Source organism: Cyanistes caeruleus, chromosome 29, assembly GCF_971803275.1.
Source record: "Cyanistes caeruleus chromosome 29, bCyaCae1.hap1.1, whole genome shotgun sequence".
Taxonomy (NCBI): domain Eukaryota; kingdom Metazoa; phylum Chordata; class Aves; order Passeriformes; family Paridae; genus Cyanistes; species Cyanistes caeruleus.
Genome location: NC_141729.1, coordinates 4,193,601 through 4,208,900, shown reverse-complemented (window position 1 = coordinate 4,208,900; position 15,300 = coordinate 4,193,601). Strand labels below are relative to the sequence as shown.

The following is a 15,300-nucleotide window of genomic DNA, read 5'->3' as shown; positions in this document are numbered from 1 at the left end:
TGGGAGGCTGGGGACTGAGAGGAGAATCCTGGGCCCAAAGCGCCTGCGGAGCTGTCCCGGGTGGGTGACACAGGATGGCAGCAGGTGGCGGTGCTGGCCGTGAGTGAGCCCAGCCTGGCAGCTGGCTCCTGTCTCCAGCTCCTTCCCCATTTATCCTCCGCCCTCCTCGCTTTGCTGCTTTCCTTACGGAAAACCGGGGAAGGAAGATGTTTCACCCCGGAGCTTTTTATCCATTGCAGGGCTGGCTGCCGTAAATAACCCGGCTGCTGTTTCCCCCGGCAGCAGCCGGAGCGGGGCTGGCCCAGCCCGGCCGTGACCTGGAAGGGAAGCGGCGTCACCGGGATCCACTTCCCGGGGCCGGGATGGGGCGGGCCGGCGGCAGGTACCGGGCTGGAGGGGCTGGAGGGGCTGGAGGGGCTGGCTTCCCATGCTTTTGGGTGGCTTCGGATGGCTTTGGGTGGATTTCGGGTGGCTTTGGGAGCGGCGCCAGGCTGGGACCCCCATTCCGGCTGTCCCCGGCTGTCCCCTTGTCCCCGCTTGTCCCCGGTTGTCCCCTCTGTCCCCGGTTGTCCCTGGATGTTCCCCGGTTGTCTCTGGTTGTTCCCCGGTTGTCCCCTCTGTCCCCGGTTGTTCCCCAGTTGTCCATGGTTGTCCCCGGTTGTCCCCCGCTGTCCCCGGTTGCTCCCCGGTTGTCCCTGGATGTTCCCTGGTTGTCTCTGGTTGTTCCCCGGTTGTCCCCCGCTCTCCCCACTGTCCCCGGTTGTTCCCCGGTTATCTCTGCTTGTTCCCCGGTTGTCCTCCGGCTGTCCCCCGGCTGTCCCCTCTGTCCTCGCTTGTCCCCGGTTGTTCCCCGGTTGCCCCCTGCTATCCCCTTGTCCCCCACTGTCCCCGGTTGTCCCCCCGCTGTCCCCTTGTCCCTGAGTCACTCTTGCTGTCTCCCTGACACCTCCGTTTCATTCCAGTTTCCAGTGGTTTGGGTTGGGTTTTTTTTTGGTTTGGTTTGGTTTGCTTTTCCTTTTCCCGAAATTGCTCTCTCACCAAACCTCCTGGCGGTTGAGAAGCTGCTTTGTTTCGCTCTGCTTTGGGTTTATTTGCTGGTTCAGAAACAGCCAGAGCTCGGCAGCAGGAGCTCCAGGAGGAGTCCTGGCTCACACCTGGGCCCTGCCCTGGAATTTCCATCTGCTTTGGAGCTTCTGCCTTGATTCCATATTTTCTATAATTTCTATATTTTAGGCTTCAAACGAAGTGCTTAGATCCTCTGTTGGAAAAGTTTTAATTTCTGAAGGGGAACAGAGTGGGTGGCACAGCCTTGGCACGGGAGTTTCTCTGCAGAACCTTTGTTTCTGTGTCTCTCACGCTCCCACCGCGCCGTTTTCTCTCCGTTTCCAGGCTGTAGCTGATGCCCAGGCCCCCCTGGAATGATGCCATCGAGGACCAATCTCTCTGCTGGGATTCCCAGTAGCAAAGTCAAATATTCCAAGCTCTCCAGCACCGATGATGGATACATTGATCTGCAGGTAAAAAGCTGGAAAAGCACAAGGACGGGCAGCCACAGCTTGGCCTTGCACAGGCAGCTGCTTCTCCTGGAGCAGCTGCAATTCAGAGAGAGGGACAAAGCTGGGTGGGAGCCAAACCCTCAGCCCTTCCCCTCTGGGGAGCCCAGAGAGCCTTCCTGGGAACAAGACTGGGAGTAAAGTCTGGCTCAGCAGGGTTTCCATGGGCAGAATTCCTCAGCTCCGTGTCACCTGTGCCAGCTGGGGACGGGTCACATCTGTGCTGCAGAGGGAGGGGAGCTGTGCTGAGTTCAGCTCTTCAACACTGGGGTTTTTTCCATCCAGTTCAAGAAGAGCCCACCCAAAATCCCCTACAAGGCCATTGCCCTGGCTGTGGTGCTCTTCATGATCGGGACCTTCCTCATCATCATCGGAGCCCTGCTGCTGGCAGGGTACATCAGCCAAGGGGTGAGTGGCACTGGTCCTGCACTGTCCTCAGAGCTGCCCTGAGGCCTCACTGGGGCACAGGAAACTGCCTCAGGTTGCTCAAGTTGGAGGTTTTAATTCAAAATGAGGAAAGGTTTGTGGTGGAAAGGGTGGCACAGCTGCAGGGTGGAGCCCCCACTGCTGGGAGTGCTCAGAACACGAGGGTTGGGGGTGACCCTGGGGGTGCTGCTGGGTCATGGTTGGATTTGATGGCCTTTGAAGGTGTTTTCCAGCCTCAAGGATGCTGTGATCGTGTTCAGAACCTCAGAGCCACAGGAAGGGAGCAGGGAATTGATTCCCACCAGGGCCTGGCCGTGCTGGCAGCCCCCTTTCCCTGGGATCCCCTGGCTGGAGCGGGCTCAGAGCTGGGCTGGGCATCTCCAGGGAGGGCTGAGTGTCCCTGGGGAGGTCACATCCCTGTCCTGGAGAGATCTCAGCTCCTGCAGGGACAGGGAGGAGCTTCCAGAGCCCGCGTGGGACACGGCAGCGCTTCCCCATCTGCCTGTGATCCATGGGAAGGGAATCTGCTCCTGCAGTTCTGGGGTGCCTGTGATCCATGGGAAGGGAATCTGCTCCTGCAGTTCTGGGGTGCCTGTGATCCATGGGAAGGGAATCTGCTCCTGCAGTTCTGGGTGTTCATCCCCCTGCTCCCTGTGCCTGTGATCCATGGGAAGGGAATCTGCTCCTGCAGTTCTGGGTGTTCCTCCCCTGCTCCCCGTGCTGGGGGCTCGGGGCAGCTCTCCCTTATCTCTGGCAGCAGCAGCAGCCTCTGGGCTCTATCAGCAGCGCTCCAGGCACAGATCTCTGGGCCACACTCGCAGCTCCCAGCCCTGGCTGCACGTCCAGGGGGTCCCTGGTGAAGGACGAGGTCCTTGGAGAGCTTCCTGCAGATGCCAGGACGGGACCAAAGGCTCAGCCTGACAACAGCTGAGATATTTCTGATGGAAGACAGATTTTTTATTTCTTGCCAGGCCTTGGGGATGGTTTGGCTTCAGATACCTTACAGATCACCTCATTCCAAGCCTTGGGCAGCTTCCCCTGGAGCAGGCAGGGTGTGGGAGGCAGGAGGGGATGTCACTGTCCTGGGCTGTCTGTCCCTGCAGGAGACCGACCGAGCCATCCCCGTGCTGATCATCGGCATCCTCGTGTTCCTGCCGGGCTTTTACCACCTGCGAATCGCCTACTACGCCTCCAAGGGCTACCGGGGCTACTCCTACGACGACATCCCCGACTTTGACGACTGAGCCGTTAATTAATCCCGCTCTAATTAGGCTGGTAGTTCCCCTGGATGCTGGCAGGGCGTGACTGATGCGGTGCTGCTCCCTGGGCTTGAGGTGTTGCAGGTTTTCCAGTTTGGGGGGTGGGAGCTCGAGCCTGGCATTGACCAAAAGGAATTGCAAAGAACTTGGGGTTTATGGTATTTATTCCTCTTGGGGTTGCATAATTCCACTCGCTGGGAAGTTCTTCCTGGGCGAGGCAATCCTTGCAATTTTCCAAAAATATCTAGATGAGCTGGTTTCAGCAGCAGATATTTGGGTTTTTTTCTGTGTTTTCTAGAGTTTATTTTAGCTTTCCATGAGATTTTGGTTATTGTTGGGTTACCTTTGCAGACAGACCAGAGTTAAATTCTCTCTTTTGCTTCCAAACTGCTGGTCCTGAGCCTGCCTGGAGTAAATAAAGTCTGGTGAGAGGTGGAAAGCAGCAGTTGCAGGAAGTGATTTCCACACAGTGCACTCGCTCCACAGCTCCCTGTCAGCCTGAGCAAGCTCATTTCCTCACAAACACATCCTTCCCAAGGCAGCTTTCCCCGTGCCACCGTGGCTTTTGGCAGAATCCACGTCTCCTTCACAAGGACTGCTGCTGGAGCTTGCTTATTTAAACAAATACTGGGAGAAAGAAGGGGTGGAACCCAGACTCAAGTGTCTAAACACCAAAAAATCTTGGGCTGGCCTAATGTGAGGTTTGGTTTTGAATTCCAGCTGTCTTTAGGAGTCCTTTTGTCCTTGTGTAGATGTTTTGCTGTGCACACCTGCCCAGGCCAGTGAAGAGAAGTTCTCTGTGTAGTTTGTGCTAACAAACCCCCTGTGGATGGCTTTGCCAGCTTTGCTGATGTGTCATTCAGGGTAAAAAGAGTGGATGGCTGCACTTGGGTGAGGTAAAACCAGGCTCTGCTGAGCTGGAGCGTCTCTGGAGAACGAGCAGCCATGCAAGTGGCTGCATTTAACATGAATAAAGTTCTATATTCTCTGTATAAGTTTGTCTTTCCCACCTTCACAGGTGTCTGAGAGCACTAAAAACTCTGCTGGGCTTTGGCTGCTCCATCCAGGCGCTGCTGGGGTGAGGGAGGGAGGCAGCAGCACTGTCAGTCTGCACAAAGCACTCCACGATTGTCACCTGAGCCCCAGCTGGGCTGAACATTCCAGAAGGAGGGGCAGGAGTGACAGGGCAGAGCAGGCCCATGGAAATGTCCACAGGGCTGGACAAACACCTTGCATTCTACCATACTGCCAGAATACCTTTTTTCCTCCTTTTTTCCTCCTTTTTTCCTCCTTTTTTCCTCCTTTTTTCTTCCTTTTTTCCGCCTTTTTTCCTCCTTTTTTCCTCCTTTTTTCTTCCTTTTTTCCTCCTTTTTTCCTCCTTTTTTCCTCCTTTTTTCCTCCTTTTTTCTTCCTTTTTTCCTCCTTTTTTCCTCCTTTTTCTTCCTTTTTTCCTCCTTTTTTCCTCCTTTTTTCATCCTTTTTTCCTCCTATTTTCATCCTTTTGTCCTCCTATTTTCTTCCTCCTCCCGCCTTTTTTCCTCCTTTTCTCCTCATTTTTCCCTCCTTTTTTCCTTTTTTCCTCCTTTTTCCTTCCTCCTCCCTCCTTTTTTCCTCCTTTTTTCCTCCTCCAGATTGAACCCAAACCCTGAGCCAAGCTCTTTTTTAACCTTCACCTCCTCCCTCGCTCGTCTCTGTGTGAATCCCGCTCTGAGGAAGGATCTGGTTGAATTCAGGATCCCCCTCTCCACCTCTGGAGGCACATCTGGGCCAGGGGAGCAGGGCCACGTGCTGCTGGCAGCAGCTGGAATGTGTCACAGCTCAAAACATGAATCAGCCTCTCTTAGGGGACAAGAAGCCGGGTTCATTTGGGTTTGGATGATGGGGAGAGGAAGTGGAAGTGGAAAAAGCAAAGAGGGAGGGGGAAGATGAAGAAAGCTGAAAAGGAAGGGTCACCTCAGGGGGATAAATAAGAAACTGGACTTGGATGATCCTTGTGGGTTCCTTCCAATTTAGGGTGTTCTCTGCTCCTGTGGTTCTAAGAACACCCTGGTGCTCCTGGAGGAAAGGAATTCATGAATTTACATTTCTTTGACAGAAGTAAAGTCCTCAGGCAGCAGAGTGGATAAACAAGCAGGGCTGTGTGAGGGATGGCCAAAAGAAAAAGTCCTCTCCACAAGGGTTTTTTATATCTTAACTGGGGGAAAAAAGGAAACACTTCTAGGAAAGAAAAATGAGATTGCGACCACTGGAAATACACGGATCCAGAGGACTTCATTCTTCAAGAGAGCTGGCTTTGTTCTGAGGTGGAGCCACGGATCATGGGGGGAAAACTCGACTGTGGATGAGCAATTTTTGTTTCCAGTTGGCTGAATTGACTGGTTTGCTGCTCTGGGCTCAGGCAGACTGTGGTCTGTGCTGGTTCAGGACTTGTCACCCCGAGGCCTTTCCTTCCCTGCTTTCCCCTGTCCAGGAAGGCATTAAAAAACTGCTTTGAATGGGAAATAAGGCAGTTACTGTGAGCTCTGTTCTGTGGCCTGCACGGACAGAGCTTTCTTCTGATAAGAATCAGGAAGTGGCATTTCCTTCCCTCCACACTGTACTTGGGCTGGATCCTGAGCTGTGCTCTTGTCCTCATTCCTGGGGCAGCACAAAGGGAACACACCAGATCCATGAGATTCACGTGGAGCTTTTCCAGCTCTGCAGTTCCAGAGAGGAACAAAACTCTGATGAATCTCCTCTGAGAGGATTTTCAGCTCCTGTGAAACACTGAAGCAAAAATTCAGTGGAGGAACCATCCTGGGGTGCTAAAGCAAAGGGCAGCAAATCCACTAGTCACCACTAATTAATTCTGTTTTGAAATATTTACTTGGGCTGAAGTACTAGCTGCTCTTAAGTCTTTAAAGGATTAGCTGCCTGCTACTCTTTGGTGCCTGCAAACATTTATTTAAGCTGTTGCTGCAAATCATGCTGTTAACCTGTCATGAGAGGTTTTAACCTTCCTTCTCTTGTCGGTGGGAAATGCCTGCTGCAGATGGGACAGAAATTAAACATCCAGGCAGGTCCTCTGGGCTCTTTTCCCCATCTTCTTCAAGGAGGGACAAGACAGAAACTGAATGCAGTGATAATTTCCTCCTTCAGGGTGTTGTAAAGCCTGAGGAGGGGCTGTGGGGAGTTTAGGGAACCTGATGATGCAGGAGCATCAGTTTCTGAGCTAAAGCCACGTGTGGCAGTGGGAATGCTCTGGATCTAGAAGGAATCCTCAAAGAAAACAGAGCTCACCTCATCAGGGATTACTTCTTACTCTCAGGCATGTGTTTAGTGTAAAACAGAAAGATCTCAAGTCCTTAAACCTACGAATACTAATTAGCATCTCCATATAATTTTCTAGCAGTTTCCATTAATGTGTCATTAGAAGAAGCCTGCCAGCTCCTATAATCCTCCTTTTTCTTGGCTTTCAACACTAGCAGTCCATATCACAGCATGACCTCCTCCCTGCTATTTTGGGTGGTTCTTTTGCAGATGAATGCCTTATTTTCTCTGTATTTGATACTGGAGGTCAAGTGAATCCTCTCTGCCTTTTATTGCACGAGAACAGAGGCAGGATTGTAACAGGGCCAGTGCAAATGTGTGCCTAAAAATAAACCAGTGGATGGTCTCCAACTTCAAACACAAAAAGAGTATTTGTAGAGGTCTCTCTTTGTTGCATGACCGCGTTTCAGATCACTGAGGAGACACTTCAAAGTTCAGCTCACAAGCAGCTCGTGGTTTAATCCTCCCCACGAAACAAAGGGACTCTTTGACTTGGATCCGTGGTCAGCTGCCACCCTGAACCCTTGGAGCTGGCAAGGGCTCACTCTGGAGTGGATCATCCCTGGGGCAGGGGCAGGGATGCTGTCCTGGGCTGCTGCTTCCCACCCTGGCCACGGGGCTGGGGCTGACCCACAGCCATCCCCGCACCTCTGCTGGAAACAATCCAACCCTGAAGAGGGGCCAGAGCTTGCAGAACACTTCAGTGACACCGCTTGGCACCAATTAAGAGCAGCAGAGAGGTGGCACTTCAGGCAGGGAAGGGTTAACCAACTACAGGGCAATTTTCGGGGAAGAAGTCGGCGTTCATTGTTGCAGGTTTCTGTGGATTTCTTTTTGTCCTTTCATCTCTGATTCTTGATTCTTGGTAAAAGGGGTTGCTAGTCCTTCCTCTTTCTGTTTTCACTCGGCTTTTGGGGCTTTCAGGGCCCGGCCTGTGCCCTCACCTGCGAGCAGGAGCACCGAGGGAGAGCTGTGCTGGCAGGGGGTTATAAATAGAGATCCTGGCCAGCCCTGTGGCATCTGTGCTCCTGGAACTGCCCGCCCTGCGCTCCCGTGACGAGCCTTGCTCCAGCTGCCAGGGAAAGGAGGAACTGCAGGGCGTCTCCAGCGCCAGTCCCAGAGCTGGAGCTGCCTCTGGGGCTCTTTTTGGGCCCAGTTCTCCCTCTGCCTGCGGGAGTTCTGCTTCTCCCGTGAGTGAGTGACCACCCTGCTGGATTTGGGCAGTTCAGCAGCTGCTCGTGCTACCTGAGCACCTCTTGTTTATTATTTTGCCTTCTGCCCCTTGCTGGAGGAGCCTGGTGTGTCTGTGCCACTCCTGCTGTTGCTGTGTGCTCACACGAGGGATTAAATGAGTCACAGGGTAAGAGTGACCCTAGCCCATCCTTCCTCTCTGAGGCTGTTCCTGGGGAATGACTTGCAAGTGGTTTAAAGCAGGGGCTGTGTCTCTGCTCTCACTTCTCTGCTGAGGGATGAGTAAGCAGCCAGCAGGAGCTTCACTTCAACTCCCAGTGCAGCTGGCTTAAGAAAACTTCTTTTATTCTCTGCTATAAAACTCCTCTAACAGCCTTCAAAATGGTTTTGTGCACCATGTCAAGCTCATTTTGGAATTTAGCTGAAGTGGGAATGAGCTGCTCTGGTCCTGCTGATCCACATCTGCTGCTCTTTATTCCCAGAGCTTTGAACAGCCACACGTGAATGTGGCACAAGGTGACAAATCCCAGCTTGTCTCCACCCTGGAGACCATCCCTGCAGGGTTCATCTGGTGGGGAGAAGATCTAACAGAGCTCCAGGGTGAGTGTGGCCAAAGCCACCAGGAGCTGTCAGCCCCGGGCTCCTGCCGTGCCTCTGCAGCTGCCACAACCCCTCGGAGCCAGGAGCCAGATGTGGCTCCAGAGGCTCGGCCTTTTGACAAGAACAGACCAGCTCAGGCTGCTTTCCTGCTCCCACTTTTCCCAGCATCTGAGGGATCTCAGCTCGTTCCAGGAGCTGTGCTTTTGGGAAGCAGCCTGGGGATGAACTCGGAGAGGTGACTCAGCCCATCTCCTGTCAAACACAGGCTTTGCTCCTGACTCAGCAAGTGAAATCTCATTTCTTTGGTACAGCCCTGAGGTACCAGACAGAACAGCAGCACGAAAATTGCCTTCTCCTGCAGAGCACAGGCTGTCCAGCTGCGTCAGTGTCACCAGCAGCACTCTGTAGCACTCTCCCTGTGAGTGCACTCTCCCTTTATTCCTTGGGATAAATATCCCGTGGCCAGCGTGGCTTGAGCAGTGCTACAGGGAAGAGGGAGCTGTTTGTACTGTCCTGCTTGGTTGTACTCTCCTGGCTCCCACTTACAAAACATTTTGCAAGCCCAGACTGAAGGAAGTTCTGCCCAAAAGCTGCTGGAGGGGAAACCATCGTGAGAGGACCAGCAGAACTCTGCAGATCTCCTCTGCTGCTCACCTATTGATGTATTTATTACGTGAACTCAGACCACAGCAGGGGCTCTGCAGCGTGGGCTGCTGGCTGCAGCTTCTGTAATTTGAGTACTTGGCCCGAGATCCTCGGACCAAAAGCTCTCTTTGCTACAGAGAGCACTTTGCACTAATTAAACCTGGTAAAAATTCATCCTGCCTCCATTTTGCAGATGACAAACTGAGGGGTTGAGCTCAGCTGGCAGAGCCCATCTGAGAAAAGCCTTTCTGAGAAAGAAACACGTTTTTTCTGACTCAATTTCCACCTGGCACTGGGGGGAACAGCAAGCCATGGGTGTCCCCATGATAATGATAAATTCCTGAGGGTTGGGGAGTTTCCCACCAGTGTAGGTGGCATTTTAACCAAGGGCTGCTCACATTTGCTTTCCTCACCTCACAGAGTGAAACCCAGCTCTGCCCAGCTCCTCCCCTCAGTTACCATTCCATATTCCAGAGGAGAAGCTAAATAAACACGTTTTTTTTGGCTTATTTGGGGGAGTTTCCACTCACCTCCTAGACCTTTGAAAATAGCAGGGGGTTCATTTTGATTCTGTCTAATCCAGTGACAGATATTCCTGTTATCCATTTACAGGAGTGCTGGGCTCTTCTTAAGTGCTGGACTTAATTGCTGGAGTCCCACTCTGGAATCTGTGGAATTCACACAGAATGTTATTAATCTAATGCAAGGCAGGCTATATATATATATATATATATATTTTTAATTTTCTTTTTTTTTTTTTTAATGTTACAAAAACTAAACTCAAAACATGCCAAGAAAACAAGATTGGAAAGGAGCTGTGGATCCCAGACCCAAACCAATGACAGGATCATGGGATGGTTTGGGTTTATTGCAAGGTCCATCTCATTCCACACCCCTGCCAAGGGTGAGGATGCCATTCACTAGATCCCATCCCTGGATGTGAACTTTTGATTTGGTTTTTTGGACATCTTGTCCTCAGATCAACGATTCACATCCCAGCTGAGACAACACTTGGATTTAAAATGGAAATTTTGAGTAAGAGATGCCAGCCAAAAACATTTCAGCATTGAAATTTATGCCAGTAACGTCCCTGCCACATCTGAGGAAAACCCTGACCTGCAGTCCTGTCCTTCCTGTGTTTGATCCACACAGAACCTTGAAGAAACAACCCAGATAAAGCTGGGGAATATCCTCAGTAAAACTTCCTTGGACTGTTTTGTGCTGGGGTGCAGCAACACCTCACCTGCTCAGGTAAGCTGTTGAGTGAGCTTTGAGGAGCTCAGGTAATCCAGACAGAGGAGAAAACAAATGGAATTGTGTCTCCTTTCGGATCTCAGAGGTCTGCACACCAAATGATTGATGGCTGCTAATTCCTCCTGCTGCGCTGTCGCGAAGGACGTGCACATCCCATGGCTCCAGCTCTTCCAGCTTTTTCATCGACCTGTGAATCATCCAGGCAGGGAAGGACTGAATGTTTAGATAAATACCTCGGGGTTCTTCACTACATTTTAATAATGCAAATGACATATGCCAATAATCCCGGTAAAATTGTTTCTGCTTCTATAGCAGGACAGTGTGACGGCACAAAATGGGCTCTGACTTCCTGAACAAGGGAAATGCCAGGGAATTTTCTCAAATTTTGCAGCATGGGAGACCACCTGGAAGGGAATTTATCCATTTAAGAGGAAAAAGGACTGAAAAAGGCTTTACTGGGTTTGAGCTCATGGTTCCAGGGGGGGTCTGGCTGTGTAGGTCAATTATTGGAGCACTAAATCCACCTTTATCATCCTTCCCCAGCTTGTCCTTGAGATTATCACGACCCTGAGGTCTTTATCTGTTACATTTCAATCTGACTGATGTGTTTTCTCTCTCTGTGTTACCTCTGTTTCCCTCTGCCACCTTTCACCTGGGAAAATTGTAACGCTCAAAAATAAAATAAAAGAATAAAATAAACAGAGCTGTGTCTGTGTCCCTGATCCACGATCACGATCCGTCCTCCTGCACAAACTCCTGTCAACAGCAAAACTGCTGCAGCCTCCATCAATCTGACATGACTAAAATGTCCCTCCTGCCACGGCCCCATGCTCCTCCACCCTGAAAAATAAAGGCTTTTAACGTTTAAGAGCTGCACTTGGGATGAGGCCAGCTATTGAATAATGCCAAGGATCAATATCCATAATCAAACCTTGTGCCTTAGCCCTGCCCTGTATCGTTCTCCATTGGAAAACCTTTTACAAGCTTAACCAGGAGAGTATCACAGTGAATGTGGAAAAAAAAATATGCCTGAGGATAATCACAAATGTTCCAGAGGCCTCGTAGGGTCTCTGGTCTTAAAGTAAGCTGCTGGGTTTTAATGGGATTGATGAAACCCTCTTGATGGGGGAGCTGGAGGGAAGGGGCAGGACAGCTGGTGAACAAACACCTCGCCAACATTGCTGCACAAACAGTAACGTTTGAGCCAAGGAGCCGAAAGATCAACAGAGAACTGCAGGTGAAACGGGGTCCAATTAGTGCCAGTGGTCTGGGGAGATCTTTCCCATCGACTTGGGGCTGCACTTTAATTAAATAACAGCAGGGCTGGGGAAGAAGGCCCGGTATGGGTCAATATCTCCTCAAGGACAGGCGGCACAAGGAGAAAGGGCAGGAATCAGCTGCGGGGGCTCGGTGCTGGCTGCCCAGAACAGCCCTGAGCAAGGGAAGGAGCCACGAGCTGATGTGTCTGAGAACTGCACGTTCTGGAAAGGGCAGGACACAAATTAGAGCGAGTTAACGTTGTCAGAAGCCATTAGGGATGTCAGATGTTGCCGAGAGGGACGTGAGAGAGGCAGCGTCCAGCGCTGGGTACCGGAGCTGCAGACGTCAGCCGTGCCTGAAAACACCCAGCTCTGCGGGCTGGGGAAGCAGGGGGGGTGGATTTGTCACATTTGCGTCACATTTGTCCTGGCCCCCACCAGAAAACTGGAAATCTCAGAAAAATTGTGGTTTCTGACAAGAGTTGTGGACGTGGTGAGGGTGTCATCTTTCAGGGGACTCAGCTTAGCCTCCTCTGGTACAACAGGGGAGGTTTAGGTTGGCCATCAGGAGGAATTTCCTCACAGAAGGGATGATTTGGCATTGGAATGGGCTGCCCAAGGAGGTGGTGGAGTTACTGACCTTGGAACATTTAAGGAATGTCCATGTGGCACTCCAGTCTGCTTGGGATGGTGGTGATTTGGCACAGGCTGGGCTTGACTTCAGAGATCTTTTCCCACCTAAATGATTCTGTGATTCTTTTGTTCCTTCCTAAACTCACTCTCCTATTTTAAAAGCTGCTTGGGGACCTCATCAATATCCATCAATATCTGCAGGGAGGTGTCAGGGATGGAGCAGGCTCTGCTCCCTGGGGCCCAGCAATGAGACAAGAGGCAATGGGCAGAAACTAATGCCTGCAAAGTTCCACCCGAACACGAGGAAGAACATTTCCGTGTGTGTGACCAAGCACTAGAACCAGAATAACAGATTAACACAATTTCCTGAGTTGGAAGGGACCCGTCCGGAGCACTGATCTCAGCCTGGCACACAGCAGCAATGTTCTGCCACTCCTGAAGCTCTGCCATCCCTGAGGCCGTGCCCATTCCCTGGGGAGCCTGTTCAGTGCTTCATTGCCCAGAGAGGCTGCAGAGTGTCCCTCACCGAGGATATTCCAAACCCCTCTGGACACAATCCTGTGCCATGTGCTCTGGGACGCCCTGGCTGGCCCAGATGCCCCACTGCAATCCCCTCATCCTGCCCCATGCCGTGACTCAGCCATTTGTGTCTTTCGTGCACAAACCACTAACACGTCCCGGCAGCCGGAGGCTTCTCCCTCAGGGAACACGAGGCTGTTCACCCCACCGAGCTCCGGGGCCGCCATGGCGGCCGGGCCCTCAGGGAGCCGAGCCGGGGCCGCGCCATCTTTTAGAGGCGGAGCGGGACCCGTCCCGCCCCATGCTCTGCCTGCCGGGGCCGCCCGGCCCCGCCGCACTCGCCGCGGAGACCGAGGGGAGCGGAGCCGCAGCCCCCAGCGCCATTGCCGCCCTCAGCCCGCCATGGCAGGTGAGCCCGTGCTCCCCGTCCTGTTCCCGCCGCCGCCCGCCCTGAGGGAGCAGCCCCGCCGCGCCTCCCCGCCGCGCTCTCCCCTCAGCCTTCTCCCCTCAGCCTTCTCCCTTCAGCCTTCTCCCCCCTCGGTTCTCACCGCTCAGCCTCCCGCTCGCTGTCACCTCCGTGCCGGCCCCTCACAGCCGCGGCTCGCCCCTCACAGCCGCGGGCCGGAGGGTCGCGGCTCCCCGCAGCCTCCACCATGTTAGCCGGCCGCGGTTCACCTTGGCCGCGCGGCTCCCGCGCCGTCCGCACCTCTCCGCTCCTCCTCTCCCTTTTATTTCGCATTTGGGGGTTAAATAAACCCTTCCCTGTGCTCCGCGCTGGCGTTTTCAGGCTCGGCATGGTCTGCAGGGGCTGGGGAAGGGGCTCGGGGGGATGCCCGGGGTGGCACCTGCGGCAGGGTCACCTGCCCGGCGAGCAGCACCGGCTGGCCATCGAGCCCTGAGGGTGGGGTCTTCCCTCGGTGCTGCTGAGGTCATTATTTTTTATTATATTTTTATTATATTTTTTTTATACAGATATATTTTTCCTTTAATCTGAAACAAAATGGGTGGCAGAGCCATAAGCTTGCAGATGGGATGGAGAAATGCAGGTTAATTCTTCCCTGGTCCTGAAGGGGTGGCCTCGCTCTTCCCTGATCCCGTTCTCGTGATACGCTTTAAAGCTATTTCCCCCCCCCCTTTTAAAATTATTTATTTGCCTTATTATTTTTTTTTTTCCAGTGCACATCGAGGCAGTAAATATTTCAATTTTCTGGTTTTAACTTGCTAGCCCCGTTCGATATCGTGTGTGGTTTTCTTTTGTTTTAAGGTACATTTTGGGTAAAAAGAAGTGATGTAGGTAGCACAGAAAAATGCCCGAACAAAGCTTGTTGCAAGCCTATTAGATTTCCCAGAATAAGGCCTAACCACTATTATATATTCCTGTTATTAGTGACTTTTGCCTTCTTTTTTTCCTAAAAGCTGGGAATGAGGCTTTACAGTTTTATTCCCATCCCTTCATTTTGGAGCTGTCATTGTCATTTTGTTCGCAGGGAAGAGCAGCCCTTGAGGCAGTTTTGGGGCTCTCCTGGCCAGGTGAGTGCAGGCAGGGCTGACCCCAAAGGCAGCACAGAACCGGTGCAAGATTCTGGCAGAGAAGGGAAATCTCCTGAGGTGTTTTAAAACAAGGTAAAAACCTGGCCTGTTAATTTTTTCTGCCTTGTCATTTCCCACATGCAGCTGACTCTTGGTGTGAGTTCAGTGCTAGGTATCATCCCTGTTGCTGATGAGCTTTATTTTTCAATAAAAACACCAAATGCTCTGTATTCACAAGGAGCTTAATATAATATATCTCAATATAATATAAAATAATATAATACCTCACTGCAGCATAGTACTGCCAGGATTGAGCAGGCTTTAAATTACCTAGTTCAGGCTTAAAAAAAGGAGCTGGTTTTGGTGGTGTTTTTCCTGGCAGGTGGAGTTTGATGCAGGCTGTAAAAAGAAGTGGAGAAGCAGAACAAATGCTGAAGGGCTGCACAGTGCCAGAGCCAGGCTGACTTGCACACCTTGGTCTACCAGGTGATTTCAGTGTAGATAAAGGATTATTGCAACAAGTAGCTCTGGTTAGCAAACTGGAAAATAATCCTTGAGATATGTAGAACAATTGGATTAGCTGATGAGCTCTTGCACCCCTGCTCATAGCTCCCAGTCACGATCCAGATAGCTTGAAATGAGAGCAGTGTTAACATGGAGATGCACTGAAACAAATTCAACCTTGGGCTAGCAAGGAGGTTAAACAAGCCCTGAGATTTTTATCATGGATTTAAACAAGCCTTTGGATTAGTCAGGATGTGGAGACCACTTGAAAATGTCTTGTCAGAGCCCTGGGGACAAGAGGAGGTGGTGCTGGGTTTCTCAGGGGTGGGTTGTGCTCCTGCTTTGCCTTAAACAGGCTGAATTCGAGTGGTTTAAGATCTCAGCCCAGTTTTAAGCCCTGCCCTGAGCCAGGCTCAGCTTTGCTGAACTCTCTGGAAGCACAGCAGATGGAAGGAGCAGGATGGGGAATCAGGTTCTCAGAGCTCGGGCCTGTTGCTCCTTCAGCATTTTCAGCATGGAAACGAATGGGAAGGAAAAGCAGCTTCTCCAGCAGCGGTGGGAGGATTTGGGCTGCAGGGTGGTGGGTGTTTCCTTGGGTGACAGCAGCAATTTTAAGCA

The 15,300-nt window shown here is 51.8% G+C and overlaps 2 protein-coding genes and 1 long non-coding RNA gene across 5 annotated transcripts in view; 2 read left to right on the top strand and 1 right to left on the bottom strand.

Annotated features, from left to right (window-relative positions):
- Positions 1 to 58: 58 nt before the first annotated feature.
- TMEM230 (transmembrane protein 230) lies at positions 59 to 4,233 on the top strand. The gene is made up of 4 exons (XM_086865511.1): positions 59 to 382; positions 1,390 to 1,517; positions 1,839 to 1,961; positions 3,083 to 4,233. Exons 2-4 carry the CDS (start codon positions 1,419 to 1,421, stop codon positions 3,221 to 3,223), a joined length of 363 nt encoding a protein of 120 aa, XP_086721637.1. The 5' UTR covers positions 59 to 382; positions 1,390 to 1,418; the 3' UTR covers positions 3,224 to 4,233.
- Positions 4,234 to 9,513: 5,280 nt separating this feature from the next.
- LOC111938885 (uncharacterized) lies at positions 9,514 to 13,551 on the bottom strand. Its single transcript, XR_015279765.1, has 3 exons — positions 13,197 to 13,551; positions 10,227 to 10,424; positions 9,514 to 9,651 (listed from the first exon to the last, which is right to left on the bottom strand). It is a non-coding gene; the product is annotated as an uncharacterized LOC111938885 (long non-coding RNA).
- Positions 12,853 to 15,300, top strand: part of SLC23A2 (solute carrier family 23 member 2) — a 51,535-nt gene continuing 49,087 nt past the window's right edge. The window contains exons 1-2 of one of the 3 annotated variants that reach the window (XM_086865499.1): positions 12,922 to 13,057; positions 14,136 to 14,271. The gene's annotated coding sequence lies outside the window, so the exon portion shown is untranslated. Of the gene's footprint in view, positions 13,058 to 14,135; positions 14,272 to 14,529; positions 14,665 to 15,300 lie in introns of those variants that run through there. The other 2 variants (XM_086865497.1, XM_086865501.1) reach the window with 2 other exon arrangements.

Bases quoted from the DNA above. Each gene is read 5' to 3' on its own strand.
- TMEM230 (XM_086865511.1), top strand. From the start codon at position 1,419: ATGATGCCATCGAGGACCAATCTCTCTGCTGGGATTCCCAGTAGCAAA. The intron at 1,518-1,838 runs GTAAAAAGCTGG...TTTTCCATCCAG, and splicing joins ATGGATACATTGATCTGCAG to TTCAAGAAGAGCCCACCCAA. The intron at 1,962-3,082 runs GTGAGTGGCACT...CTGTCCCTGCAG, and splicing joins CAGGGTACATCAGCCAAGGG to GAGACCGACCGAGCCATCCC.